This window comes from Canariomyces notabilis, assembly GCF_033297395.1.
Source record: "Canariomyces notabilis strain CBS 508.74 unplaced genomic scaffold N656scaffold_19, whole genome shotgun sequence".
NCBI lineage: Eukaryota > Fungi > Ascomycota > Sordariomycetes > Sordariales > Chaetomiaceae > Canariomyces > Canariomyces notabilis.
This window is the reverse complement of record NW_027041841.1, coordinates 391,586-417,728: the sequence shown is the minus strand read 5'-3', so window position 1 is coordinate 417,728 and position 26,143 is coordinate 391,586. Positions and strand designations below refer to the sequence as shown.

Genomic DNA, 26,143 nt, shown 5'->3' with positions numbered 1-26,143 from the left:
ACTTTCGGCCACTGCCAGGACCATGTCTCTCCCAGAAAGACCGGGCGCGACGCCCTCGTACGAGGAGCGGCATAGCTACAGGCGCTCGCAATCGCGGCGGCAGCGACCAGCAGACATCGAGGCCGGCGGGTATGCCCCCGTCAGCGGGCAGTCAATCCATCAACGTGGGCCATCAGCTTCTTCTTTCGCCGAGACTATTCCGTCTCCTAATCCGGAAATAGAGAGAACGCCCCTATCGCCCACTGCAGACCACTCACGAAGCCCTGAGTCGCCTATCTCGCGGAAACGGAGTCTTATCAGGCCAGAGAGGAACAGGATAGGGAAAGACCACCCGAATTACCACTATCGAAAGCATGCGGCAAACATGAACACGCTGCCATCCTCAACGGGCAACGACCCAATCGCCGAGGATCTGGAAGGCACCACCGATCTGTCTGGGTCGGGCTCTAGGAACGAGGATGCATTATCGGACCAGTCTCCGCCGACGAGGCATCGTCCGTCAAAACAGAACGGGAATAGTGCAGAGAAGGCAGCTCGAACAAGGCGGAGGGCATCAAGCGGAGCGAAACACGCCAAAATCATGAAGGAGTCGAAGCGTCAGCGCCAGGCCGACGAGCAGATTCGACCTCCCAGCCTCTGGAACGTATATTGTGCCATCGTGACGTTCTGGTGCCCGGGCTTCATTCTCAAGTGTTTCGGTATGCCGAGCAAGGCTCAGCAGCGGGCGTGGAGGGAGAAGATGGGCTTGATCAGCATCATCTTGCTCATCATGGCGTTTGTCGGCTTCCTCACATTCGGCTTTACGCAGACCGTGTGCGGCCGGCCGCCGCTACGACTGCGAGTGAACCAGGTTACGGCGGGGTACATGATATTCCACGGCACCGCCTACGACCTCTCTTTATCCGCTCATCCGGTCGCCCAGGGCATTCCGTTGCGCTCGGACGGCAATGGCGCGAATGTCCTGTACGACCTGCCGGAGAAGCATGGTGGCCAAGATGGCAGTTTCTTGTTTCAAAACGTCAATGGGAAGTGCAAGGGGCTCATCAAGGCAGCGCCGGGATCCGACGTCCCCACGGACGCGAGCGGCAATCTAGCGTGGTACTTCCCCTGCACCACTTTCAACCAGGACGGTTCCACGAGGCCCAACCTGACAATCCCGTACTATCTGGGCTATGCCTGCCACACCACCGCTACCTCCCGAGACGCCTTCTACCTGGGCCTGAACGGGGCGGCAGATGTCTACTTCACGTGGGATGACATCAAGAACAGCTCACGCAACCTCGTAGTCTATTCCGGTAACGTTCTCGACCTTGACCTTCTCAATTGGTTCAACGATACACAGGTTACGTATCCGGCCCGCTTCAAGGAGCTAAGGGACCGGAACTCGCTAGCAAACCAGGCGATTCGCGGTCGCGATGTCACGAGAGCGTTCCAGTCGTCAGGCGACAAGCAGAATGCCGAATGCTTCGAGGAGATCATCAAAGTTGGTACGGTTGATACAGACACGGTTGGGTGCATCGCGTCTCAAGTTGTCCTATATGTCTCTCTCATATTGATCCTCTCCGTGGTGCTCGCAAGATTCGTCCTTGCTATCATCTTCCAGTGGTTCATCAGTAAGAGGTATGCTGCGGCCAAGACCTCCCAGACGTCAGACCCGCGGAAGCGCAACCGGCAGATCGAGGACTGGTCAGAGGACATTTACCGGGCTCCGCCTCGGTTCCCTGGTGATATTGGAAGCAGCGTGAATGGCTCGGATCGGCACAGCAAACGAAGTAGTACCTTTTTGCCCACCACCTCTCGGTTCTCAGCGGTCTACGGGGTCGACAGAACCAATCGCAGGTCCGGCGTCCCTACCACCATGGCGAGCCAAAACGCAGCCAACCAGCTCCTCAACCCTGGTATCTACCGGCAGGGTAACGACAGCCGGACCAGCTTTCTCAAGTCGGACCCATACGGAGCTCCCAGCGGGAGTCCCTCGGACGGCCCCGGACCGGCGGGCTTCATCCACGAGGCTGTGGTCCCGCAACCTCCGTCCGACTGGATGCCGTTTGGCTTCCCACTGGCTCACGCAATCTGCTTGGTAACGGCATATTCCGAAGGTGAACTCGGCATTCGGACGACTCTAGACTCAATCGCAATGACGGATTACCCCAACAGCCACAAAGTGATCCTCGTTATCTGCGACGGCTTGATCAAGGGCAAGGGAGAAACCATGACAACGCCCGACATTGTCCTCAGCATGTTGAAGGATCACAGCACCGCCCCGGAGGACGTCGAAGCTTTTTCGTATGTGGCGGTTGCGAGCGGCTCCAAGCGGCACAACATGGCCAAGGTTTACTCTGGCTTTTACGACTATGGCGCTAACTCTGCCATTCCGCTTGACAAGCAGCAGCGGGTGCCCATGATGGTTGTGGTCAAGTGTGGCACCCCGGACGAGGCCGTCAAGGCAAAGCCCGGAAACCGTGGCAAGCGCGACAGTCAGATCATCCTGATGTCCTTCCTCCAGAAGGTCATGTTTGACGAGCGGATGACGGAGCTTGAATACGAAATGTTCAACGGGTTGTGGAAGGTCACGGGAATTTCTCCCGACTTTTACGAGATTGTGCTCATGGTGGATGCCGATACCAAGGTTTTCCCCGACAGTCTTACTCACATGATTTCGGCCATGGTCAAGGATCCAGATATCATGGGTCTCTGCGGCGAGACCAAGATCGCCAACAAGCGAGCCAGCTGGGTATCAGCTATCCAGGTGTTCGAATACTTCATCTCCCACCATCTCGCCAAGTCGTTCGAGTCCGTCTTTGGTGGCGTCACCTGTCTTCCTGGTTGCTTCTGCATGTACCGCATCAAGGCGCCCAAGGGCGCTCAGAATTACTGGGTGCCGATTTTGGCCAACCCAGATGTGGTTGAGCACTACTCGGAGAACGTGGTTGACACGCTGCACAAGAAGAACCTCTTGCTGCTTGGCGAGGATCGGTACCTGTCGACGCTCATGCTGCGTACCTTTCCCAAACGCAAGCAAGTGTTTGTGCCTCAGGCCGTGTGCAAAACAACGGTCCCAGAAGAGTTCATGGTGTTGCTCTCACAACGCCGCCGGTGGATCAACTCAACCATCCACAATCTTATGGAGCTTGTTCTCGTCAAGGACTTGTGCGGCACATTCTGCTTCAGCATGCAGTTCATTGTGTTCATAGAACTGATTGGCACTCTTGTTTTGCCAGCTGCCATCGCATTCACATTCTACGTCGGTAAGTTTGCAGACCCCTTCCAATGATGATCGGGCTGCGGTCCCGGGTTGGAGAATAAGATCTAACGTGGGGCGTCCTAGTTATCATATCCATCATTCATTCGCCGCCGCAAATCATACCGCTTGTTCTCCTCGGTCTTATTCTCGGATTACCGGCTATCTTGATCGTTGTGACGGCTCACAGCTGGTCATACGTGCTCTGGATGTTCATCTACCTGCTCTCGCTCCCCGTCTGGAACTTTATCCTGCCGACGTACGCATTCTGGAAATTTGACGACTTTTCTTGGGGCGAGACCAGGAAGACGGCAGGGGAGAAGACCAAGAAGGCAGGGCTCGAGTACGAGGGAGAATTTGATAGCAGCAAGATCACCATGAAGCGATGGGCCGAGTTTGAGCGCGAGCGCAGGATACGGAACAACTACTGGGGTTCGACGGAAAACGTTGTCGGCGGAAGCCAACCTCAGGGCCATGGTCCCTATGATGGCTACTATTCGGACGCTTGAGTCAACCGGGGTTGGAAATTGTTTGAACAATACATTTGATTCATAGATCATGGTGTTCCGTGTGGCGGCTTGTCTCTTTCTTTCATTAGCCACTATTATTATTGAGTTGGTATGTACATACAACATATGGCTTTTGGGTCGGCTGGGGCTGTCCTGGACCCCTTGGTTAAGTTGGTTCGGTCCCAGCTAACGCTAGTCCTTGAGTTCCGGGGAGGGATGCCGGTTGGATGGTTATCAGGGGCGGCGCCTGTTTATTTTTCCTTTCTTTTTCTTCTCTTTTTCCCATCCATTGACCGTTCCCTTTCCCGTTGTGTTTGCTCCGGATTCTGCCTCGTTTTCCCCTAGCTATGGTATCGGATTTTAGAAGGATGCGCTAATCATCCCGGTGGCGTCCGCGTTGGGCTCTTCACACGATTCTGGGGCTCAAATATTATGACGAGGAGTTTCGAACTGTAAATAGCCTCATGAAGACTTTGTAGTAGGCTATCAACTACATAAGGTACTTAATATCATTATTTCGATGCAAAGGCACTTGGAGTATCAAACCCCAACTTCCAGGGTCTTTTCTCCGGGACTCAATACAGAGGAACAGAGACCGAATGATGCAGGATACTCTTTTCGGGCATATCTATGCCGAAATGTCTGCGCTAGCACACCGGTTGGGGGTTGGTCAGTTGTGACAATTGGAATTGGAATCGTCTTTTTATTCTGTGTGACGTGAGGAATTGGGAGAGTGCAGGCGCCACGGCTTGGCTTGGAAGGTCGGCACTTGGCTCTCAGCTAGGGAATGGTAGGTGGGTAGTCCACGAGCTCACCTGCAGTCTCTCGGCTAACAATAGAAGGCATGGATAGGGTTAGGAATAATGAAGGGAAGCGTGAGTGTCGGTGAGAAGATTGGGCTTAACGTTAGCTTGCGGTATGTACATACATACCACATTTCAGATGTGCTTACCTTGTGCTACTGTACTCCCCCGTCTGACCAGCTTATTTATCCCTTTACTCGGATATACGGAGTAAAGGCAGACAGATTCGGGCCGGACGCCACCGGCAAGCGGCAACTGAAGTGACAGGCCAGCTCCCTTTTTCTCTTTTCGATCTGTCGCATGCAGGAGGAGCCGGTGAATGAAAAGCCGCAAGCGCCAACCCAGCCCAGAGTGTTGGTTGGGGGCGTTGAATATTTGATGTGATTCATGGGATCTTGTTCAGTTGAATTTGTCCAATTTTGGCGTAGTACGCTGCATGTTAACCAAAACAGGAACCAACCCCCGTTGCGGATATGTTTCTCCTTCTCTTCATCCCGTCCATCAGGTCATCATCTCTGCACCTCACCCATGGGAAAAAGGGATGTGAGCGGTCACACGTTGTTCAGTGCCCGGCTGCTGGTTGCGTTGAGTACTGTACAGTACAACCGTAGACCGCACGCCCTGTTAAGAAGGGTAGTCGAGCGGATGATTTTGACAGCCAAAATTTTGGCCGCACTAACAGATCTCGACCCTCACGAAGTACACGGTGGCTTACTCTGCAGATCTATGGAATTGTCCGGACACTACCACCTTCAAGTCGATGAGGCATCGCTATAGATGAGCACTAGTAATCGTTTTCTGCAAAAAGTGTGCTTTTCGTCCTCTGGAGATATTCCTCCCATTCGTGAAGAAAAAAAAGTATGCGGCCTGTAGTGCAGATCACTGCCACCGAGCAATAAGGGCAAGCCCCGTATGAACTGAGAGAAGAGACAACGAACAGCAGGCTGAGAGGGCCTGATTCTCAACGCAGGCCCTGTACATACAAACATTAACTTATGCCGCTGCAGGCCTTATTCACCAAGTAATTCCAAGGGACTTTGTTCTCTAATCATCAATGTGCTTTGGCTCAAAACTACCTGTATGTCAAGCGCACATTGGACACAACACAACCAATGGCTTCGCAAACTGCACTTGCTGGGGAAGACGGGTGTTCTGTCGGGCCTTGAGGGCAGAAACCCAAATACTCTCCGCAACTACCTGACCCGAGGACAGTTGACTCGTGTGCACATAAATACAGTAGCACAACCTGCTAGTAATATCAGTTAGACCAGCATAAGAGTTGTAACTACGAGATATGTAAGTGACGGGAAACGCCGCCTTTGTGCTTTCTCTAGTGTAGTGTCTGTTGCATGCCGCCTGCCGCTTTCTTCCATTCCAGGTTGCTCTGCAGTCTGCACATGGGCATGCGCAGCCGGGGCACGATTTCCCTTCCCATTTGTAATATCCAAGCCGAGTTGCGATGCCACTTCGGGTCCCTGGGATTGAATCCACTCAGGGTCGCTTGACTCGCTCAGTGCAGCAAGTTGCGTCCCACTTCCCGCCACATCGAATCCACCGCCAACCATCTGGCATCCTTCTTACACTCCCCCACACACCAGTGCCTTGGATTTGACCTTAGACATCCACTCCACAGAACTGACCATCTCCGTCCGCAGATGGCGCCTAGGGGTCATATGCACTGCGATGTCAAGGTAGCACAAGGGATTTTCTGTATCCGTGTTCGGTACCTGCAATGACGGGACTCTGCTTCTCTTTCCACTGCCTACGTAAGTAGCACCTAACCTCCAAGGACGTTAAGGCTTTCAACTCGCTCCAAGTCGGTCTCAAACTGAATTCAACACAGAACCACCTGCGACTGGATGATGCCTTGACAGGTCTTCTAACAGACCAAGACGGCAAGCTCCACGTGTACAAAAAAACAAAATACATGCACAACAAGTGTATTGCTGCCAGAGCCCGTCAGTTGCCCGTCTTTGAAACCCACCCCCTCGTCTGTCTCCATCCGCTGTTGTGAGACTTGCATCTTGGGCTGTTCTCCTGTCATTTGAGCCGTCTTGGGCTTCACACTAACGTTAGCTCGGCTTTCTGCTGCAGCTGGACCCGCCAGGGCGCTCTGCTGATCGGAACAAGCCAGTGAAGACAGAAGACGGGAAAGTGAAGAATAAGAAATTAATTCTGCATTCTCTACAGTCTCTAGGTTGCATATTTGCAGTACTTCGCACAGAGTACAGTGAGAGCAAGGGAGTACTCCCTGCCGGGCCCAATGCAACCCAGTTGACTAGTGTTCATCACACGACCTTAAGGCTTACACAGTAGCCGGTTGCCCAATCATGCCCCCGGGTCCTCCTAGCCGATCTTCTTGTTCTTCACAAGGACGACCTCTCAGACCTGGGACCCTCAGCGAAGGAGTTCTGGTCACTGCTACTATCGCGCCCACGCTTGCCATCACCTCGGGATCCGTCCTCTTCCCGCCTAGCCCGGATGATGGCGGCGGTGGCGGCGGTGACGACGGCAACGACAAACAGGATAACCATCACCACCACCACGCGCAGTTGATGGAGTACATCGACGACGAGGGTCTGGGGCCAGAACCCGAATCCGACGCCACTGACCAGGGAGAAGACGAGGACGAGGAAGAAGAGGACGACGACTATCAGGAGAGCCTCTCCTACGAGCCTCATCACGTCTTCCCCATCCACCATCACCATCCAATGTCCTTCTCCCATCAATCAGCCTATTATCAGGATCTGGACGGCTACTCCTCAGACGATCTGGACGAGTCCGATGGGAACGGCGCAGCCCTGGTGGAGTACGCAGGTCCTGGGCTGCTAGACCCCAACATGGACGTGAACAGTAGTTTTTCAGAAGCCGGCAGCGAGCTCGACTACTCCAGCGAAAGTGATGAGAGTGGCGAGAGTAGCCCGGACTCAGCACTGGATGATGCGAACACTCCCCTGACTATGACCTTCATGGGTACCCTTCCTCAGCCTTTGGTACCACCAGCGGTACCTAACCCTCCCGGCCTGTCCTTGCCGTTCGAGCAGCTCGCTGCAGATGCCACCGGTCAGGCCCTTGCCGCATGGTACGAGGGTACTCACCCCGTTGCATTGTCAAACCCAAATCCAACCACCATTGGACCAAGCAACTACGGCCTGACCGACTTCTTACATCATTGGGCACGTCAGAGCCGCATCCTACATGGATTGGCTCGAGGTAGGTGTCCATGGCCCGCCGAGGTCAACGACTTGGCTTCGTCGGACCTTAGGCGGGTGTCCTACAACGATCTTCAGGGTGATGGGTGCGATTTCCAGGGCGTCAACTGGAAAAGAATCGGCGTTACGAGGAGCGCAGCTCGGGAGCGCCGGCTTCTTACCTACAGCAACTACGTTAACGTCCCAGACTCGGACAGGTGGACTGTGAGTCTAGAACGGCATTCTCCATTTCTTATTGCCAAACAAAAGCTCACTTCTGTGTCACAGCCAAATCTCCCCGATGTAGCACTTCCTCGGAGCGAAGCCTTCTTCCGCTTTAGGTGTATGGACATAAGACACAACGTCAACTTGTCGCACTTTCAGTTGCGGAATGTGCTGGCAACTACCTCGAGGTCGCGCGCCTTCTACCCGGGCATGGGCGCCGTCCATCAGTTTAACCCCACGTCAGGCCACGGCCGTGCTGTGATAAGGCTCAGCGACGCGGTCGGTTCACAAATCTCGGCCTTGGACGCTGGCCATGGCGTTCTTGTTGCTGGCAGCTTCCATGGCGAATACTTCATTCGCCACTTGGACTCTGGGGAGCCCGAGAGCGAGGCTTGCCGGAAAGGCATCATAACCAACGACCTAAGCGGCATCACGAACCATGTCCGGGTCCATCAAGCCCGAACTTCCTCAGCCCCATTAGCCTCGCTAGCCTCCAACGACAAAGTTTTCCGCGTTCTGGATCTAGCCACCGAGACATGGCTGTCTGAAGAGACGTTCGACTTTCCCCTGAACTGCAGCGCTTTGTCCCCTGACGGACGCCTTCGCGTCATGGTGGGTGACAGCCTCGACGTTCTCATCACGGCGGCCGAGTCCACCGTCGGAGGAGGTCGGCCCGAGATTTTCCACAGGCTGCCTGGGCATCGCGACTACGGCTTCGCCTGCGATTGGGCCGACAACGGCTGGACAATCGCAACCGCCTTCCAGGACAAAGCCATCAAGATATGGGACGCCCGGTGGCTCGCCGACAGCTCAGGAGCTTCGGCGCCCGTCTGCACCATTCGCAGCGAGATGGCGGGCGTGCGGAGCCTCAAGTTTTCGCCCGTTGGCAGCGGAAAACGGGTGCTCGTCGCGGCGGAGGAAGCCGACTTTATCAACATCATCGACGCCGAGACCTTCCGCTCCAAGCAGACAGTCGATGTCCTTGGTGAGCTCGGCGGCGTTGCCTTTGCGAATGGCGGGCAGGACCTCGTGGTTCTGTGCTGCGATCACACTCGCGGCGGCATCCTGCAGCTGGAAAGATGCGGGCTGACAGGCGGCGATGACGAGGACGAGGAAGAGGAACCGTCATTGTGGGATTCGGACGATTACACTCAGTGGCGCAGAGGGAGTTCGACCACCCGCGACTGGCCAAGGTCTATCTTCACCGAGCGGAGGCGCATCGCTTCGCGCCGCCACGGCAGTGTTGCGTCGAGGGTGGAGATTGAGCCGTTTTGAGGATTTACTGAAAGGCGTGAGGGCATTCGGCGATGCCAGCGAGTTGACACGCTGGACTTGCCTGTTTGCTGTGCTTCACTCTTGAGGGTATATATGGTCGTTCACGGGGGCCTCTGTATACATACGTTGGTACATGGCTGGAAGGAAAACGGATGGTTGGACAGTCATTTGATTGCCTAGGTTATCGGACCTGTTAGCACCGCGAGACAGGTTCCTTAACCCCAGAACAATCCTCCACTGGGCATCGAGAGACTTCCGCCTGCGGGAGAAGATAACCCACCTCAGATGCGACATTTGGCGGCGAAGCAGCGACGTGTCAGCCGGTTGTTGGACTGTTCTCTGAAGGCTTTCGCTAGAGGAGAAGAAAGAGATTCTGGGGATCGATTAGCCATAACGTTAGGAAAGCATATGACCGGGGAAACCGGGGGGCGTTTTCCAGTTTCCTGACTTTCTGGGAAAGGATGCATTTCAAGGGGTTTCGAAAGCATTACTTCGATCAAAGAAAGGGGCATTTGCTAGCACGGTTTGGGCCGGGATACGGGGTTTGATTAGACTATAGTATAGTATTCAATTGTTTTTGGTCTTCATCATCTGAGCATATCTATCCATGTGCGCAACCTGTCATATCACAGGGATACTTTGAAGGTTGGATAGGTACAACCCCTCCCGCGCCCAATGCCTGTGGGAGAAGTTTAGTTACAAGTACTCCATATACAAAGGACAAGGCATGATGTGTCCGTGTTAGGCTCGGTATTGTAAATGATCACATGGAGACTTTGCGTATAGGTATACCTAGATAGACAAGGGCACCTCATGGTCGCAACTAGGAATGCTGTACTCCCGTCTCACTTTGAGGTGAATACTTCGTTGTATGTGCTTCACCTCATATCACGATATGGATTCGGCATTCTGCTGGGTGGGCAACACTACACAACACAACGCCACACAACGCGTGGCGCCTGTCCGGCGGTCTCAACATTTGGCTGCGGTCGCGGGGCGAGGTGATACCTTACTTACCTTGGTTAAGCACATTGCGCCGGTGGACCCGAGTGGAAGACCTGAGTGGAAAGTCCAGGGTCTGTAACTGAATTGAAGGAGATTGCGTGTTTAACCAGGCATCCGTCATGGCATGGATGTGGTAACGCAAGAGATACGGAGGTTGGTGCCAAAAGTATTCACCACCTTCCTCTTGCCAAGAATGCCAAGGCCTCGGATACAGTAGGGTTCGCACAGCTGTGGCCAGCCACCTATAATGAGGCACTATAACCCACTATAGTATGCCCATTTACAGAGCCAATTACAGAGCCACCTCAGTATTTATTTTAGTGAGGTTTGCGAGGGAACGCTATTTCTCAAAGAAAACACAGTGTGTCTCTCTTCCTTCTAGCTTCTCACACGCAGACAGGCTTGCCACCAGCAGGAGGGTGGTGAATACTTTTGGCCCCAACCTCCGTATTGGTGTTTGAATCTGATACTTCTAAACCTCGTGATCAGGAACATGAGAGTATGAATTTGGTTCTCAATAAGGTCGAGAAAACAAAGTCATAGTCATGATTGCTGATTTCCTGATCCTACGAAACCTTATATATACATACATACATATACAAGCCAGTGAGAGTGAGAGACAAGGGACAACAGGAAAAGATAGTTTGCTTTCAACAGACGACCAACTTAACACTACGATTTAATAATTACAGAATTATGAAGGAGACCGACTCTCTTCGGCTTTAAGCAATCGCGGAACACCGTCAAATCGTACCCGACATCATAAAAACCCATTGCCAGACAGACAGCACACCTCAGTTTTCTTCACACGATCTCCTTCTTGAGAGGAGTACTTTAGCGCCTGCAAAAGGGGAGGATTGGGCGTTCTGGTGGTTTCCAAACTGTAGCGCTTCTGTTCTCATTGGACTGTGCTCTGCTCCTCATCTTGCGAGGGGATAAGCTCGTTTCACATGGCAAAAAATGGGACGAGATTATGTTGTATATACATGATTAGGACAGAAACGGGAGAGGCAGCTGACAGTTCGGAAAAGGGCTTTTCTTGTTGGGCGGGAAGGATCCCTTTGCGAATGAGCGGGCTGGCGGCGATTCGGCAACAACCACGATCCAATTGAAGCCATCTACTTAGACAGCGCCAAAGACGCTGGCGATGCCCCAGTGCTGCTCGCAGTCGCAGGCACCGGGCTGCTTCCAGGGGTCGTCCTTGAAGGAGAAGAAGACGACCTTGGGGCCCAGCTCGTTCCCAATGGACTCAATGGCAGCCCGCTGCTCCGCCTCGCCGGCGCAGGCGACGCCGTTGCATTTACCGGCCGAGGGCCAGCCCGTCTCCATGACGTAGCCGGGCTTGCCGCAGACGTTCTCGACAATGGCCAGCTGGCCGGCGACGAACTTGCCGGCATCGCTGGGAAGGGTCTGGGAGTTGAAGTAGGCGTGGGCGTTGGTGGCAACGACGTCAATGACGCTGCAGATGGCGCTGACATCATTGCCAATCCAGGCGGAGACAACGTCGGTGGTGGTGAAAGGGCCGCTGTAGCCGACCGAGGCGAGCTCCGTCTTGGTGTGGCTGATCAAACCGGCGAGCTCGGACACGGTGCAGAAGCCGTTGAAGAGAGCCTCGTTGGCAACGACGCAAAGGTCGACCAAATCCCACTCGGCCCACTTTTTGAGGGCAGAGATCTGCTCGGCGACGTCGGGGGATCCGTTGTCGCACCCAACCTTGCCGATGAAGATGCCGACAATCAGGCGGAGGCTGTACTTACGAGCAGCGGCGCCGACGTTGGGGAGCGTGTCGCAGTCGGTCGAGTAGACGCGCAGCGTGGTGAAGCCGGCGCTGGCAATGCCACCAACGTCAACCATGACCTCTTCAGCCGTCTTGCAGTTACCATCTTCCCGGTACGGCGTGTAGGTCATAGCCCACAGCTTGCCCTTTCCACCGAGGGCCGGGGCAGACGGAGAAGGAGCGGCGGAGGACGGCTTGGCGGGCTCGGAAACGGCAACCGATGTGGGAGCAGGTGATGTCGGAGCCGGAGCCAGCGTGGGAGCCGGAGCCTCTGAGGAAGTGAAGGGGCAGTAGACGACCACGCTGGTCTCGGTAATGGTCGTCACCACGGCGGGGGCGGTGTACGTGCCCGGGCAGATGGTGGTGACGACGGGAACAACCACAGTGGTCTCAGGAGCAGTCACGGTGGTGGTGATGGGAGCAATGGTGTAGGTGCCGGCGGAGGGGCAAACGTAGGTCGTCGTCTTGATCACGCTGGTCACGACGCCATTCTCGGTTGAGGTGGTGGCGTAAGGGCAGACAACCGTAGTGGCGGTCGTGACAACCGTCGTAACACCGCCAAGGGTGTGGGTGCCAGAGGGGACCTTGGTGGTGGACGCGGCGCAGGCAGTCGTTGTCTCGGTCACCACGACGGTAGTGGCGGGGAAGGTGTAAGTGCCTGGCGTCGGGCAGGTCTGGGCGACGGGCGTGGGCACCGTCACGGGGCCTGATGATGTGGGCACGACGGCCTTGGTTGTGCTGGTGACGGCAGGCCGGGTAGGTTGGACAACTTTGTAAACTCGTTAGACATGACAACTTCAAGCTTTATCTTCCGGGTCGCCAGGTTAGGCTCATAAACAAGGTAACATACTGGTTGGCTCGCCAACGATGGTGCTGTAGATGGTGGTGCAGCTGGGAACGCAGACCTCGCTCTCATTGAATTGAGGCTTCCTCTCGAACAGAGCCTGGTGAGCGTTGCGGTGAGCGTGGACACGACCGGCATTGACACCGCCGGCCAGCACGGCCGCAGCGACCGCGACAACCGTTGATTTCATGTTTCCCGACAAAAACCCAAACAAGACCCGAGGAACCGGAACAGATTAATGTTGAGGCGTTATGGATTTTGTGTTTTAGCAAAACGAATGCCCGCTAAATGAGTGAAAGCGGTGGTATGGAAGGAGAAGGGAACGAACGGCGAAAGCAAAAAGGATGCTCTCAATGCTGACTATATCAACATGGACGGTTCCAGGGGAGAGGAAGGGGGGAAGCAAGAAAAGAGGTCTAAACGGGGTGGCAGCGAGGGCGGTAATTATTAGTACGATTTCAGTTAATTGCAGACGCCGGGGGCTGATGCTTGGCACCCTGTTGACGGCGCGCACAGCAAGCCAGCACGCCAGGGTCTGCCTAATCCGACGGCATCCGCCATGACCCAACAAGGGATCGCGACTGGCCCTGTCGATGTGCTGGGCCTGCTGAGTGGTGGGGACGGGCTCTCGGCGGTGGGGCAGCTCATTAGCAACGTCGCTTTGCCGAGCATCGCCGGCCACAGAGGGCAAAAGGGTCCTCTGCTCAAGTTTGCCATCCTTTTTCATCGGGACTTTCCTATCAGGTCGCAATTGGCGTCGGTTGTTATGGGCGTTGCTGCTACGAAGTTCCGCCCGAGATGATTCCACGTGTAGGCAGGACAACCATCGTGGTACTGGACGAGACAGCGAAAAGCATTAGTAGCGTATGGTAATAACGCGGCACCTACGAAGTACTTCCCGCACTGTAACCTGTAGAGTCCCTTGCCTAGTGTCGTACCAACAAGGCACGGCAGTCAGGGGCATTGGAGGCGGTGATGGTAGCTGCAGTGGGGCTGCATGCACAAATTTCTGGGGAATTCCTTCTGGCTGGCCTACACAGTAGCAAATCACCGTAGCAGCGAGAGTTGACAACGGCGTCCAGGGAAAAAAGGAGGTTGCAGCTCGAGCACCAAGCACGATGGGTGGATATTTCACACACGCGCAATTCAACAGTTAGCGCAGGTGGTCAGACATGGCAGAAAAGGGATGCGCCGTTTCGCTGGCTGAATTTAAGCGACATTAGCAGAATTGCCTGTCCAACACTACGCACTGTACCGTACTGGCATGTAGTGTACTGTATTGTATATGTGATATTCAAGTATGGCCAAGATCAATTAACGTAATGACTCCAAAGGCCGGTGGTGTATATACATAGGGCTTGTTTCAAGAGGGGACTCGAGAGGTCAAGGTTTTCTGCTGTCCATTCTCAACATCGCCCATCACAGTTGAGCATATAGGTATGTAATAATTACCTGATGTAGTGATAGGCGGATGGGAACGGTGGCATACCTTAAGAAACTGGGATATATTACACGTATCCGCTGTCAGCACCTGTGGGCCGTCCGCGTTTTGTTCCTGCCTTTGGTGGGCGGGTCCATTCAGGAACCGTGTAACCAAGAGTCCAGACCAGCAAATCCTGGTTATCCATGAGCACTTGGCGGCTCATTTGACCAAAGCTCTGCGTACACTCCATGTCCATGATCGAGATTGACCCGGATCAATTTGCACAAGGAGATGGCCGGCATAACTACCGCGACACTAAAAGTGTCGATCGTCAAACCAAATCGTATTGCTTGGTCCAGAACTGGCCTGCAGAAGGAGACTTGCAATTACATACATACCTGACTCGGTGGTGAGCCGAATACGGATAATTACACAAAAGCTTCCGTACGTACCGTACAGTACGACTACTGTGAACTCATTGCAGCCCCTTTCTTTAGCAAATTGTGTTGATAATGTGGCGTAAGTATTCAACGCTGGTTACATTACAATCTGAGCCTGCTCGCCTGTCGGCTGGCAGGGACAGAAGGGGAACACCTGAGCTCTGGAGTCTGGGCATCAAATTGATTACTGTGGTAATCACTAATCAGGTGTGACGCTGACCAGTGGGTTAGGGTTGGTTAGAAGTAATCAATCAAGAACGCTTTGCAAAACTGTGATGCAAATCACCTGACACCGCGTTTGCAAGACGTAGCAGGGCCAATGGTAGCGCGCCCCAAGAATTTTCCATGCGGCGAGGGTTGGCTTGCATGCATGATAGGAACTCCTCTTAGAGGTCGGTGACGCTGCACATCTGTCCACGACCCGGGCCCTGGATAAGGTACTGTAGAGTACGAAGTACATACCTTAACCATAATGCGCCGTGCCAGCAGATCGAATTATGTCTGCTGGAGATGCCTCAATCTCAGGCCTCAGGCTGCCGAAAAGGCCCTACGACGAGGCCTAGCAACACCACCCACCACAGCATTCCCGCTGTCTGCGTTTTCATCGCGGTCGGCTGCGAATAGCGTCATCCGTCCATCTGCCCGATTGCTCTCCAGCACAGCCCCCTCGACGTCCGACTTTCCTTCGACCTCACTGTCGAACGGCGCAGACCTCCGTTCCTCTTCTCTGGAAAGCCGGATCCGCGAAGAGCTTAGACAATGGGAGGCAGAGAACCCTGCGCCCCTTCCGGGAGAGTTCATCGAGGACTCCCCTTTCGGTGGCGTCTTCAACACCATGACGGGAAGCCAGAGCGAGCACAGTTTCAAGCTCAATATATCTTCGCTGCATGATGATGCCGCCCAGCCCCATTTTGATGGCGTCGACGTAGTCGACATAGGCCTGGCTGCTAGAGTGCTGAACGTTGGCGACCTTGTCGAAGTCAGGTACGACGTTCCCCAGTCTCATTACTGCCTACCTAGGCTGGATGCTAACCCTGCCGCTCTAGTAATGGCACTTACAGAACTCGTTTGTTAGCCGTCTGTTTGGGCAAGTACAATGGTCACGACCACTTTTACACCAACACGGGCAAATGGTTCACTAGTCGCAAGATCCACTCCAACTTCGTCGTCAAGAACTTCATCAAAGATCCGGCAGAGCTGAAGGCTGTCATTGACGCCATACCTTCGCTCTCACCCTCAAGCACCGTTCTCAACGAGCTCCAAGACCTCAACATTGGTCCATCCCGCGATCTTGCCGCCTCTCTCATCCGCAAGATGTACACCTTCCAGTCCGCTGCTAGCCACATCCACCAGACCTATGTCGAAAGACTCAGCCATGCCCACAAGAAGCTCGGCCCTGATGAGAAGCTAGTGAGCCTGCGCGAGATCGCCGACGCACTTCTGCCGGCCGGGCTCAAGAGGCATGGAACGACATTCCCACCAGAGGCTCTATACGCCGTTTATTCTGTCATCGACCAAGATGATATCGCCTTCCAGACTCTGGACCGAGCCTCCAGTCACCACGAGTCTCCTCTCGTACTTTTACAGTCCGCCTCTACACGGGATAATGTGTACAGAGTCGAGCAATTGGTACGAGATTACTGGGAATCAATCGGCGGCCGAGGACGGCCTCAACCCAAATTCAACGACTTTCTGGCACAGGCTCAAAAGGTTATTGACCGGAGCCGGCTACACCGCGACTGGTCGCCGCACGGCATGGTAGGGCCACGCAAAAGCGAGAGCGTTCACAAACCCGAGCCGCCCGAGTGGTCAGAGACTGCTCTGTCAGTCATCGCATTTATGCAGCATTGGGCAGCATCGGCAGCATCGAGCGGATTTCGTTCCAGCTCGCGTTGCCACTGGATCGGGGCCTCGATTTTGAGGGCCTTAAACCGGTACGAGGGCTCCATGCTGGACAGCACGACCGGCTGGACCTTTTTGCAGGAGATTGGCTGGATCCCGCCTTGGGATGTGAGCGCTCGTCATTACTTGCGTCTCCCTGAGCTCAAGCTTAACCGCCACGCCGGACTTGTGCCTGCCCAAGCTGACGCTACACCGCTTCTTCTTGAGCCGGATCAGCTGGGCCCCATCCGTCAGGAATTTACCCGCGCCACCGTCTTCTGTATCGATTCGGCGAGCACAGTTGAGGTTGATGACGGGATCTCGCTCGAAGACGCGGGCGACGGCGAATACTGGATCCACATCCATGTGGCTGACCCAGCCTCTCGCATCAGACCCGACAGTTGGTGGGCTACTCAAGCAGCACTCCGCGCCCAGACCAGCTACCTCGCTGGCTTCCACCAACGGATGTTTGACAACGAGGACTTCCCGGCTGTCTTTTCTCTGGGTCCAAATCGACCTACCCTGACCTTTAGCGCCCGGGTGAACGAGGAGGGTCGCCTGCTCGACTACAAGATAACACCGGGGACGATTAGGGATGTTGTTCATATGACTCCAGAGGATGTATCCTCGGTCTGCGGCGGTTCTCAGTTGTTGTTGCCAGACTCTGCGGCCCCAGTGTTCGAGGTCGGGACACGTCCGGCGACCGCTACGCCCGCCAGAACAATGGTTAGGCCCGACCAACTGTCGCGACGTCAACTCGCCGATCTCAAGACGCTCTCGAAGCTTGCCGATGCTCTTCAGCGGGTTCGTGTAGAAAATGGAGCAGTTCCTAGCTTTCCGGGGCGCCCAACGGCAGAGGTTTCGCTAGATAACGTTGTGCCCTTGGCAACTATCGACGGTTCGGTTCACTACAGCGGCGATCCGTACATTCGTGTCTCGTATGGCAAGCCGGGTAGCCCTCTCGTTAGCAGCCTGATGCAGTTGGCCGGCGAGGTCGCCGCCAGATGGTGTCACGAACGCGATATTCCGATCCCCTACCGTGTCAGCGTCCTGGGCGGTCAAAATTTGGACGCCGTGCGCGCATTCACCCGTGACATTCTGTCTTCCAAGCTTCTTGCTGGCGAAACTCCTTCTCTCGAAGACTTCCAAACACTCAACATTCTTGTTGGCGGGTTCGATATCGCGGCCGCCCCCGCTCCGCATCCCCTGATGGGGCTGGAAATGTATACCAAGGTGACGTCCCCGCTTCGTCGCTATGTGGATCTGCTCGCGCATTGGCAGATCGAGGCTGCTCTGCTCGAGGAGCACCGCAGCGGCAAATCTCTTGTTGGCGGCGCGTCGTCCGCAGGCGCAGAGTCGAGTGCTGGTAGCGGCAAATCTGGCTCAAAAAAGAAAAAGCGCGAAGATCCCCGATCTTACTTGCCCTTCTCCAAGGAGCAGCTCGAAGAGAGCGTGTTCCCCCGCTTGCGCGTCCGTGAGCGGCACGCCAAACTGCTCGATAACAGCGACGGGAATAGTCAGTGGATCCTGCAAGCCCTAGCGCGTGCATGGCACTTCGGCGATGGCTCGTCGCAGCTCCCTCAGACGTTCCGATTTACCGTTACAAACGTCATGCTCAGGCAATGGATCAAGGGGCGCCTCGACTGGTTCGATCGTCTTGCCGTGGTGGAGGTGGAACACGTCAACAACGTCGTCCGCATGACGGATGTGAAGCCCGGCGATGTCTTCCGCGTGGAGCTGGCTGATGTCAATGTGCACATGAACAAGGTCTCTGTGACGCTGCTGGAAAAGATTGAGTGAGATGGTGGGGGAGCTGGTGTATGATAATGTCGAATGTATGACCCGTGTGCCACGTATTGTAAAATAGATTCATGAATGTGCTGGTTGTATACCAGGTACTCATTTTGGCAAGCCATGAAATAGACTCGGGTGGCTCATCAAAAAGGCTAGAATATGTCCCATTTAGTGGCAGACAACCGCAATCAACAACTTCTCTGGTATCATTAACTAGTGCAACCATCCCAAAACAGGCTTGTTATATACATTCCGTCAGCTACACAGCCACCCGCTGCGGGTGACAGCAGCACCACTCCGAGCAAGACGTCGACATAAGGACTCCCTTTCCCAGCCACCCAGGGCATCCCCTCAGAGTGTATCTATGTAACTGGCGTAAACTGCGTAAACCAAACAGCATCGTTTCATCATCATCACAACCCGGCCAAGACGCTCTGCACGCCGACGGTGCTCGCGTCCTCGCGCCGCTGGACAAAGGCCTTGAAGTCGGCCTTGAGCAGGCGCCTGGCGCCGTCAGCATCGGCCGCCCCTACCGACGACGACGCCGATGAGGATTTCGCCGATGATGATGACGACGACGAGGCCAGATTTCTAGACCGCTCCCTGAGAGCCTCGGGCCCAATGATAAACAGGTACCCGACCTCGATGAGGACCTCGACGATCCGCTCGACCTCCTTGGTGAGCGGCCACTGCTTGACCGTCTCGACATATTTGGCAATGTCCTTGGTCACCACCAACGCGCCCGTGGCGTTGACCTGGAACTTCTTGAAATGGTCAAACAACGAACGGTGGACGGCGAGGGCGAGCTCCGAGGAGAAAATCTCCAGGTTGTGCCCGTCGACGGCCTGGCGGGCTGCGGAGTAGACCTTGGCCGATAGAAAGGTGCATATGGCCTGGCAGACGGGCGTCTGCAGGGTGTCCGAGACCAGCCCTTGCTCGAGGTCGCTGTCCTTGGGGCGGAAGTCGAGCTTTTTCTGCTGGGCCAGCAGCTTAGTCACCCAGTTGACGGCCACGTCGAGGGTGCTCTTCATGACGGCGTTGGCTTTGCGCTCCGTGTTCTCGATGGCCACTTTGGCCTGCGCCTCCATGCTCCGGCGGACCGTCGTGTTGGACTCGGCCAGGCGGATGAGCACCGTGGTGATGAAGCGCGACATGAGGTTGGTGATGGTGACGGCGGGGCGGAGGTTGGGAAGGTAGCCCAGGTCGGGTTCGACCTTGGACGATTCCTGCGCCGTGGCCTGGTCGAGGGCGGCGTCGAGGGCCGTGTCGACGTAGACCTGGCCCATGCTGGTGAGGAGGAGGTTGAGGAGGGTGCTGACGTCCTTGGGCGTGTCGCTTGCCGAGCTCATCTCGAGGGTGCGGCGGACGCTCTCGGCCAGCCAGAGAATCATGCGCTTGGCGTAGTCGACGCTGAGCATCCCGTCCTGCTCCGATACTTCAATGTCGTTCTTGTTGCTGCTGCTGTCTTGGATACCGGCGACCCGAAGCATCATGCGCTTCTGGGTCGGGGTGAGATCGGACGACTCCAGCCGTTCCATGTAGGCATCCTTGGCCGAGGCGATCAGCTGTGTTCCCTGCTGGGCGATGGCAGCCATGAAACCGGTTGGCGCCTTTTTCCTCCGAGAGTGGTAGATGGTGAACTTGAAAAGTAGCGAGTTATACATCTCTTCCAGACTCTTCCTCTCGCGGTCAATGTACGAGTTGCCAACCAGGTAGGGGATGAAGAGCTCCTCAAGCTGCTGGTCTAGTGTCTGGGCAATTTGGGCAGAGCACGGCTCCGGATGCTCCGTCAGTCCATGCGTCTTGAGGTCCTCTACTAAGGCGCCAATATAGGTGCGCGATGCGTGTAGCGAACGCAGGAATGCGAGCGAGGAGATGGTGGTCGCCTTGTCTAGGACCATTTCGAGCCTCTGTTGAATAGACTGCTGGAAGACACGCTGTATGAACTTGATGAGAACTGTCTCGTAGTAGGGGAACGCCCTCTTGATGATGAAAGACTCTTCTTGCATCACGATCCTGACTTCATCGACAAGAGACTGCAGGCTCGGCTCGACGCCGGGAGGATCCGAATCCGGGTCGGCGAGCTGATCCCAGGTATCGCTATCGGTAGTGACCTCGTCGGTGATGAGCTGGTCGCGGTCAATGAAGAACTGGTGTTGGTTGACGAAGGCGGCAATGACGCTGGCGCCGCCGTTGAAGTCATGCAACACCCTCGCACACTCCCTCATGTCGTCAAAGTTTTGGCGACGGTAACTGTTGTTGAACTGCGTGAGCAAGTCCTGCTCCAGCGACTCGGAGAACTTCTCCAGAGCCTCCCTCGTGTTGTGGCGCCGGTTTGTGCCTGTGACGCCGTTGGTGACGCCGTTGCCTCGAAATCCGTTGCTTGTCTGGCCCCATGATGTGGGATCCAGGCGCTGGCTGATGCGCATCAACTGGCGAGCAATGACGGCGCAGCGAACCTTATTCTCGGCGCCTCCCTGCCGCTGGATCTCCTCGAGCGACGTCAATTGGCCCGTCTCGGTCACTTCCATCCAGCATTGGATCAGGAAGTTGGCGTCCAGCGCCTTCCTCCGCTTCCTGTCCAGCTCCTCGAGTTTCTCGCCAATCTGCACAGCAATATTCCCACCACCGTCGGCGCGACTCGATCCATTGACCGCGGTGCCGGGGTTGTTGAGTGTTAGGTCGAGGGCCTCGAACTGGGCCATGGACTGATCGAGCTTGCGGCCCAGCGTCTCGAGGGTCTGATCATGCTGGATCTCGGCGCGGCGGACCTGCGACAGCAGCTCTGATTCCTTTTCTTGCAGCTCCTCTGAGAGGGCTCCCAACTGCGACAGGGCGTCTGCGACAGACTCAAGAGTTAGCAGTTGGAGGGATATTGTGCTGGCAAGAGGACAGACAGCCCGGCGAGGTCGGTTCTTACTCTCAAAGGTCCTTATCAGGGGCTTCGGGTCAAAGGCATGATGCGCCGGGCCAGAGCGACGGCTGGCAGGAACGGCGCTCTCGGCAAGGGAGTCGACAAAGTCTCGGACAATAAAGTCTTTGTTGGAGAAGTCGTCGAGGGTGAAACTGGGGCCCTTGGGAAAGAGGGCCCGCGATGCGCTGGATCCGCCCCGTTCCATGGCCGCGATCGTCACCTCTGGTCGGCCTGCCGGCAAGCGCACATGAGGCAACCTGTGCCGGAAACTAACTAATGGGGTGCTCTGTCTCACGTCTGGGGTCGGGTGGGAGGTGGGGGGATATCTTTGGTGTTTTCGAGGCTGTAAGCTCAGGTACGTATCAGAGTTACAGGGCAGTTTGCTGGACCCGAAGCTGCTGCCCAGCCGGTCGGGTGACTGCCGCCCAGGAACCCCAAGGGTGGGTAGCGGGGCTGCAGTGGGCCAAGGCAGTGTACATAACACTGTAACTTCACCTGGAGAGCTCCAGCCACTGGACATTCCGTCATGGCCTGAAATTTAGCGGCCAAAGCCACTGTTGACGTTGACAGTGACAGGGGCCTCAAAGCGGAAATTAAGCCCACCTAGGTATCAATCCTTGTGGCTGACATCCTAATTTGCTCCTCATCGTGCAACATGGGGAGTCCCAGCTACTGCAAGGGAGAGAGATGATGCTCGTTTTGTCAACATTGGAGGGTTAGCTTGTTCCTTCTCGGTCGCGCCTTCGCCTTTTGTGTATCAATTTCCTGCATATTGCGTTTGACCAGAAATCTAGATAAGGCAAACGTCATCGAAGCCCGCGCAAACTACGTGGCCTGTAACGCCATGCCAGTCGCCGTACGGGATCTTGACGCCTACCGGCGAGACGAACGGTTAGGGGGCAAGTTACTGACTCCCGAGGAGAGGGCCAAGCTTCTCAAGGTTAGTTCACGGTAGGCGGTCGGTCCGGTATCCTGAGGTCTAACGTGCTTGCAACAGCCCTATTTGCCCTCACCACACCGACCGGACCCTGCGACGGCAACAGCTCAGGCAAAGAAGAAGCCCAGGCTCGGTGTGCGCCGCTTCATCAAGCGCCAGTTCCACCTGCTACTCTTCACCCTCATTCACGCTCTATTCTCCCTGTACATGCGCATCCGCCAGACCTATCATGCCGTCGGGAACTGCATATACTCGATATACTACTATCACCACCGGACGCCCGAGATAATACAGCGAGATGTCAAGGGGCTAAGCCGGCTGCCTAACCACCTCAGCGTCATCCTGACCCTAGAGGACCACAGGCGAGACGGCACCGAAAAGCTGATTGACGAAGCCGCAAACATCGCCGCGTGGTGTGCCAGCGCGGGTATTCCACATCTGTCAATATATGAAAGGACAGGTATGCATGGGGCAACGGAGCCATGAAAAACAGTAATCGCATTCAGCTTACCATTGGTATAGGCGTCCTCAAAAGGTCCATGAAGAAGGTGCACCGCGCAGTCGAGCAAACCCTTCATGCATACTTTGGATCCAACGTCCCGACCGCAAGCGTTGGCGCGCCGTATGCAACCCCTTTCGAGTCTATCCCCATCGACTCCCCCGGCATGGGCAACGACGGCGGCGGGAGAAAGCAGCTCTCGGTTCTCCTGCTATCCGAACGAGACGGGCGGGAGACCATTGTAGATCTCACCAAGACCCTCGCCGAGATGTCGCAGCGCAAGAATCTCAGCGTCACCGACATCACGCCCGAGCTTGTGGACGCGGAGCTTACTGAGAACGTGATGGGCGAGCCAGACCTGCTCATTCTCTTCGGACCCCACGTCGAGCTGTCTGGGTATCCGCCGTGGCAGATCCGGCTTACCGAGATCTTCCACGTGCAGGATAATCAAGGGGTCGGGTACCAGGTGTTCTACCGGGCTCTTTGCAGGTATGCGCAGGCTCAGATGAGGTTGGGAAGGTGAGAATTGCCTATTACCAGGAAGGTCTCTACCTGAGGAAAGCTGCCGAGGCGCACTTTGGTGGGGGGTGGGCGGTGTCTGTAATACCATTTTGGAGTTGAATCACCCTTGACGAAACGTCGTTGGACCCGATGCTCAACCTTGTTATTATAATCGGTTGTCCTTCTTAGCTTGGGCAGTAGTAACCAATATGAAGGCACATCAGCATTGCCGGCAAGCAGAACACAGCCACGATTTCCGATCCTGATTTTCTCCTTTAGGAATATCATGGATGAGTGAGAGTGGCAGTTGGATGTCAGCCTTGCGGAAAGCAGTGGGAATACAAGCTTTCCATTGGCTGGTAATTCATTCATTGTGGGGCCTTCGAGTTTCTCCTTCCTGGCCAGCCTTGCGCGCCCGATCTTCACTCACATGCAGGCTCCATTTGCCCAATTTGATGATTGATCAGGTGAGTAACCGACACCATCGCTTTTGGTTGGTCATGTCGAACTGGACTAACAAGGAACGAGATGAATCCTCAGGACGACACATCGTCTACATGCGATGTGCAGGGGGAGGGAAAGGTGGATTTGAGCATGTTCCGTCCTCCCATCGTTCGCACAGGAACTGCGGCGCTGAACCGCGCCCTCTTCACCAAAAAGGTGGACTTGGCTGCCGCTGCCATACAAGATGCCCGCCTCATTGCCCAGTACCGCAAGGCCCTCCATGCTAGCAAAGAGATTTTGCAACTAGACAGGATCTCGCCGATTCGGCCCCATCCGGACCAAGCGCTTGCCGATCAGGGACGCAAGTGCCTGTTGCTAAACCCCAGTATCAAGGCCCTAGGTTAGGGAGCTCGTTTTCGCTCCACATGGAGATGCTGTGAATTTGAAGTGCTGATTTGCCGTTGCGTCCAGAGCCTGATACCTGGGGTAGGACGCTCAAAGATGGCGTCCAGAAACAGGACCTCACCGTCATCCCCTACGAGCTCCAGCTCGACTACGACTACTGGAATTACCGTACGAGAAAGCTTATACTTTGTGCATTTTTCTCTTGTGTTTCCCTGAGCCTGACCACTTCCCACAGGCGACATTATGGCCTCGATCCTGCCCGAGGAACTCCACGAGGATATCCCCGCCGGCTTCAACATCGCAGGCCATGTAGGTAAAGTCACCTAGTTCTACCGCTGCCCTGATCTTCGTATTTTAACGAGAAGAAAGCACATTTGAATCTACGGGAGCATTACCTCCCTTACAAGAAGCTGGTAGCAGAGATCCTGCTTGACAAAAACCCCCAACTCAAAACCGTCATCAACAAGGTCGACAATGTGGGGACCGAATCCGAGTTCAGGACGTTTCAGTACGAAGTTCTAGCTGGGCCAGATGACTTGAATGTCCAAGTTTCCGAGAGTGGTTGCACCTTTGAGTTTGACTACTCGAAGGTCTACTGGAACAGCAGGCTGGAGACAGAGCATCGCAGGCTAATCAACCTATTCCAGCCCGGGGACGTTGTCTGCGACGTCATGGCCGGCATTGGGCCCTTTGCCGTGCCGGCAGGTAAGAAGGGTGTCTTCGTCTGGGCCAACGACAAGAACCCGGAGAGCTTCAAATGCCTCAAAGCAGCCATCAGGAAAAACAAGGTTCGCGCCAGCCCCCCTCCCGCTCACAAACCCGTTGCAACTGACTCCCAACTCAGGTGGGCCAATTCGTCCGCCCCTTCTGCGAAGACGGACGCAGCTTCATCCACAACGCCGCCGACGCCGTCCTGGCGGCCTCTCGAGCCGGCGAGCACGCCCTCATCACGCAGAAGGACAAGGGCAGCAGAGACAAGACCCGGAAGCCACCGAGACAGTCGCAGATCAAGATCCCCGTTCCACCCACAATCGCCCACTTCGTCATGAACCTCCCGGCCTCGGCAATCGAATTCCTCGGTAGCTACCGCGGCCTGTACGCGGGCCACGAGAGCCTATTCCAGCCCTCCTCGACGACGGCCGCTGCGCCCAAACTGCCCCTGGTGCACGTGCATTGCTTCTCGGTCAAGGCCGACGACGAGACGCCGCTGCTGGACATTTGCGAGCGCATCACAAGGGAGTTAGGATTTCCCATGCGGCCTGGGGACGATGTAGACGTCGAGGGCCAGGTCGCAATCCACAATGTCAGGGCCGTCGCCCCCGCAAAGACAATGTACTGCGCTAGCTTCAGGCTGCCGCGGGAGGTTGCCTTTGCCCCTAGGCCATAGGCCCTAGGCGGGGAAGGGCCCCCATAGGGCTGGCTCGTGGAGGGTGTTATCGAAGCTGCTGGCTTGCTGTTATGGTGGTGGATGGATCGTATGATGTATCCGCTCAGGAGGTTTTAGAACCACAGAGACCTCCTTCTGTCCATCAAGAATTCGGGCTATGCCTAGTTCAGCGTGGCCGGCATACAAAGCAATCTACACTATGTAGTTATGACTATGCAGCTTCACAGCAATGGGGGGAAATCCTACCTTACGTACTTGTCAAGAAATGCATGTTTTGTGATATCGGAGATAAATGTCCATCCACTCCTTCAACGGGTGAGTTGCACACCAGGGGTTTACGTAGGGTGGGATTTTATCTTCCAGACAAGAATTCCCATAGGTTATTTTTATTCATATATCTCGATTTGTTATGTACCTATAATCTTCCGATGGACGAACGCAAGGCAGCATCTTGCAGAGATGTGAAGCTGGTGCAGGACTTGGCGCATTCGCACATGCAGTTTTGCTCCATATATCATGTACTTCGGAAGGTAGCTGTTCGTCGTCGAATCACTCCACGTGGGTCTCGGTGAGCTGTCAAAAAGCCAAGGGTAAAATATACATACATATAGGTATGGTAGGCAGGTAGGCATGTAGGTATGTCTATGC

General features: G+C 55.3%; 6 protein-coding genes across 6 annotated transcripts; 4 read left to right on the top strand and 2 right to left on the bottom strand.

The window, feature by feature from the left end:
* Window positions 1–22: 22 nt before the first annotated feature.
* N656DRAFT_800050 (glycosyltransferase family 2 protein) lies at window positions 23–3,750 on the top strand (the record flags this gene model as incomplete). The annotated part of the gene is made up of 2 exons (XM_064817960.1): window positions 23–3,248; window positions 3,329–3,750. The coding sequence occupies 2 exons, from the start codon at window positions 23–25 to the stop codon at window positions 3,748–3,750; spliced, it is 3,648 nt and encodes a 1,215-aa protein (XP_064668108.1).
* A 3,358-nt stretch (window positions 3,751–7,108) lies between these two features.
* Window positions 7,109–9,244, top strand: N656DRAFT_713606 (YVTN repeat-like/Quino protein amine dehydrogenase; the record flags this gene model as incomplete). Its single annotated transcript, XM_064811903.1, has 2 exons — window positions 7,109–7,969; window positions 8,033–9,244. 2 exons carry the CDS (start codon window positions 7,109–7,111, stop codon window positions 9,242–9,244), a joined length of 2,073 nt encoding a protein of 690 aa, XP_064668107.1.
* A 2,127-nt stretch (window positions 9,245–11,371) lies between these two features.
* On the bottom strand, window positions 11,372–13,060 carry N656DRAFT_800048 (glycoside hydrolase family 17 protein; the record flags this gene model as incomplete). Its single annotated transcript, XM_064817959.1, has 2 exons — window positions 11,372–12,795; window positions 12,877–13,060. The coding sequence occupies 2 exons, from the start codon at window positions 13,058–13,060 to the stop codon at window positions 11,372–11,374; spliced, it is 1,608 nt and encodes a 535-aa protein (XP_064668106.1).
* A 2,048-nt stretch (window positions 13,061–15,108) lies between these two features.
* On the top strand, window positions 15,109–18,588 carry N656DRAFT_846933 (RNB-domain-containing protein). The gene is made up of 2 exons (XM_064819248.1): window positions 15,109–15,717; window positions 15,780–18,588. Exons 1-2 carry the CDS (start codon window positions 15,206–15,208, stop codon window positions 18,412–18,414), a joined length of 3,147 nt encoding a protein of 1,048 aa, XP_064668105.1. The 5' UTR covers window positions 15,109–15,205; the 3' UTR covers window positions 18,415–18,588.
* N656DRAFT_838410 (exocyst complex component Sec10) lies at window positions 18,512–21,690 on the bottom strand. Its single transcript, XM_064818856.1, has 2 exons — window positions 21,329–21,690; window positions 18,512–21,247 (listed from the first exon to the last, which is right to left on the bottom strand). The coding sequence occupies exons 1-2, from the start codon at window positions 21,525–21,527 to the stop codon at window positions 18,822–18,824; spliced, it is 2,625 nt and encodes an 874-aa protein (XP_064668104.1). The 5' UTR covers window positions 21,528–21,690; the 3' UTR covers window positions 18,512–18,821.
* A 162-nt stretch (window positions 21,691–21,852) lies between these two features.
* N656DRAFT_830798 (putative undecaprenyl pyrophosphate protein) lies at window positions 21,853–25,826 on the top strand. Its single transcript, XM_064818609.1, has 9 exons — window positions 21,853–22,262; window positions 22,320–22,719; window positions 22,782–23,247; window positions 23,696–23,726; window positions 23,788–24,103; window positions 24,175–24,276; window positions 24,344–24,421; window positions 24,478–24,896; window positions 24,953–25,826. Exons 1-9 carry the CDS (start codon window positions 22,167–22,169, stop codon window positions 25,493–25,495), a joined length of 2,451 nt encoding a protein of 816 aa, XP_064668103.1. The 5' UTR covers window positions 21,853–22,166; the 3' UTR covers window positions 25,496–25,826.
* Window positions 25,827–26,143: the final 317 nt, after the last annotated feature.

Bases quoted from the DNA above. Each gene is read 5' to 3' on its own strand.
- N656DRAFT_830798 (XM_064818609.1), top strand. From the start codon at position 22,167: ATGCCAGTCGCCGTACGGGATCTTGACGCCTACCGGCGAGACGAACGG. The intron at 23,727-23,787 runs GTGAGTAACCGA...ACAAGGAACGAG, and splicing joins CCAATTTGATGATTGATCAG to ATGAATCCTCAGGACGACAC. The intron at 24,897-24,952 runs GTTCGCGCCAGC...CTCCCAACTCAG, and splicing joins CAGCCATCAGGAAAAACAAG to GTGGGCCAATTCGTCCGCCC.
- N656DRAFT_846933 (XM_064819248.1), top strand. From the start codon at position 15,206: ATGCGCCGTGCCAGCAGATCGAATTATGTCTGCTGGAGATGCCTCAAT. The intron at 15,718-15,779 runs GTACGACGTTCC...CTGCCGCTCTAG, and splicing joins GGCGACCTTGTCGAAGTCAG to TAATGGCACTTACAGAACTC.
- N656DRAFT_838410 (XM_064818856.1), bottom strand. From the start codon at position 21,527: ATGGAACGGGGCGGATCCAGCGCATCGCGGGCCCTCTTTCCCAAGGGC. The intron at 21,248-21,328 runs GTAAGAACCGAC...AGTCTGTCGCAG, and splicing joins CCTGATAAGGACCTTTGAGA to ACGCCCTGTCGCAGTTGGGA.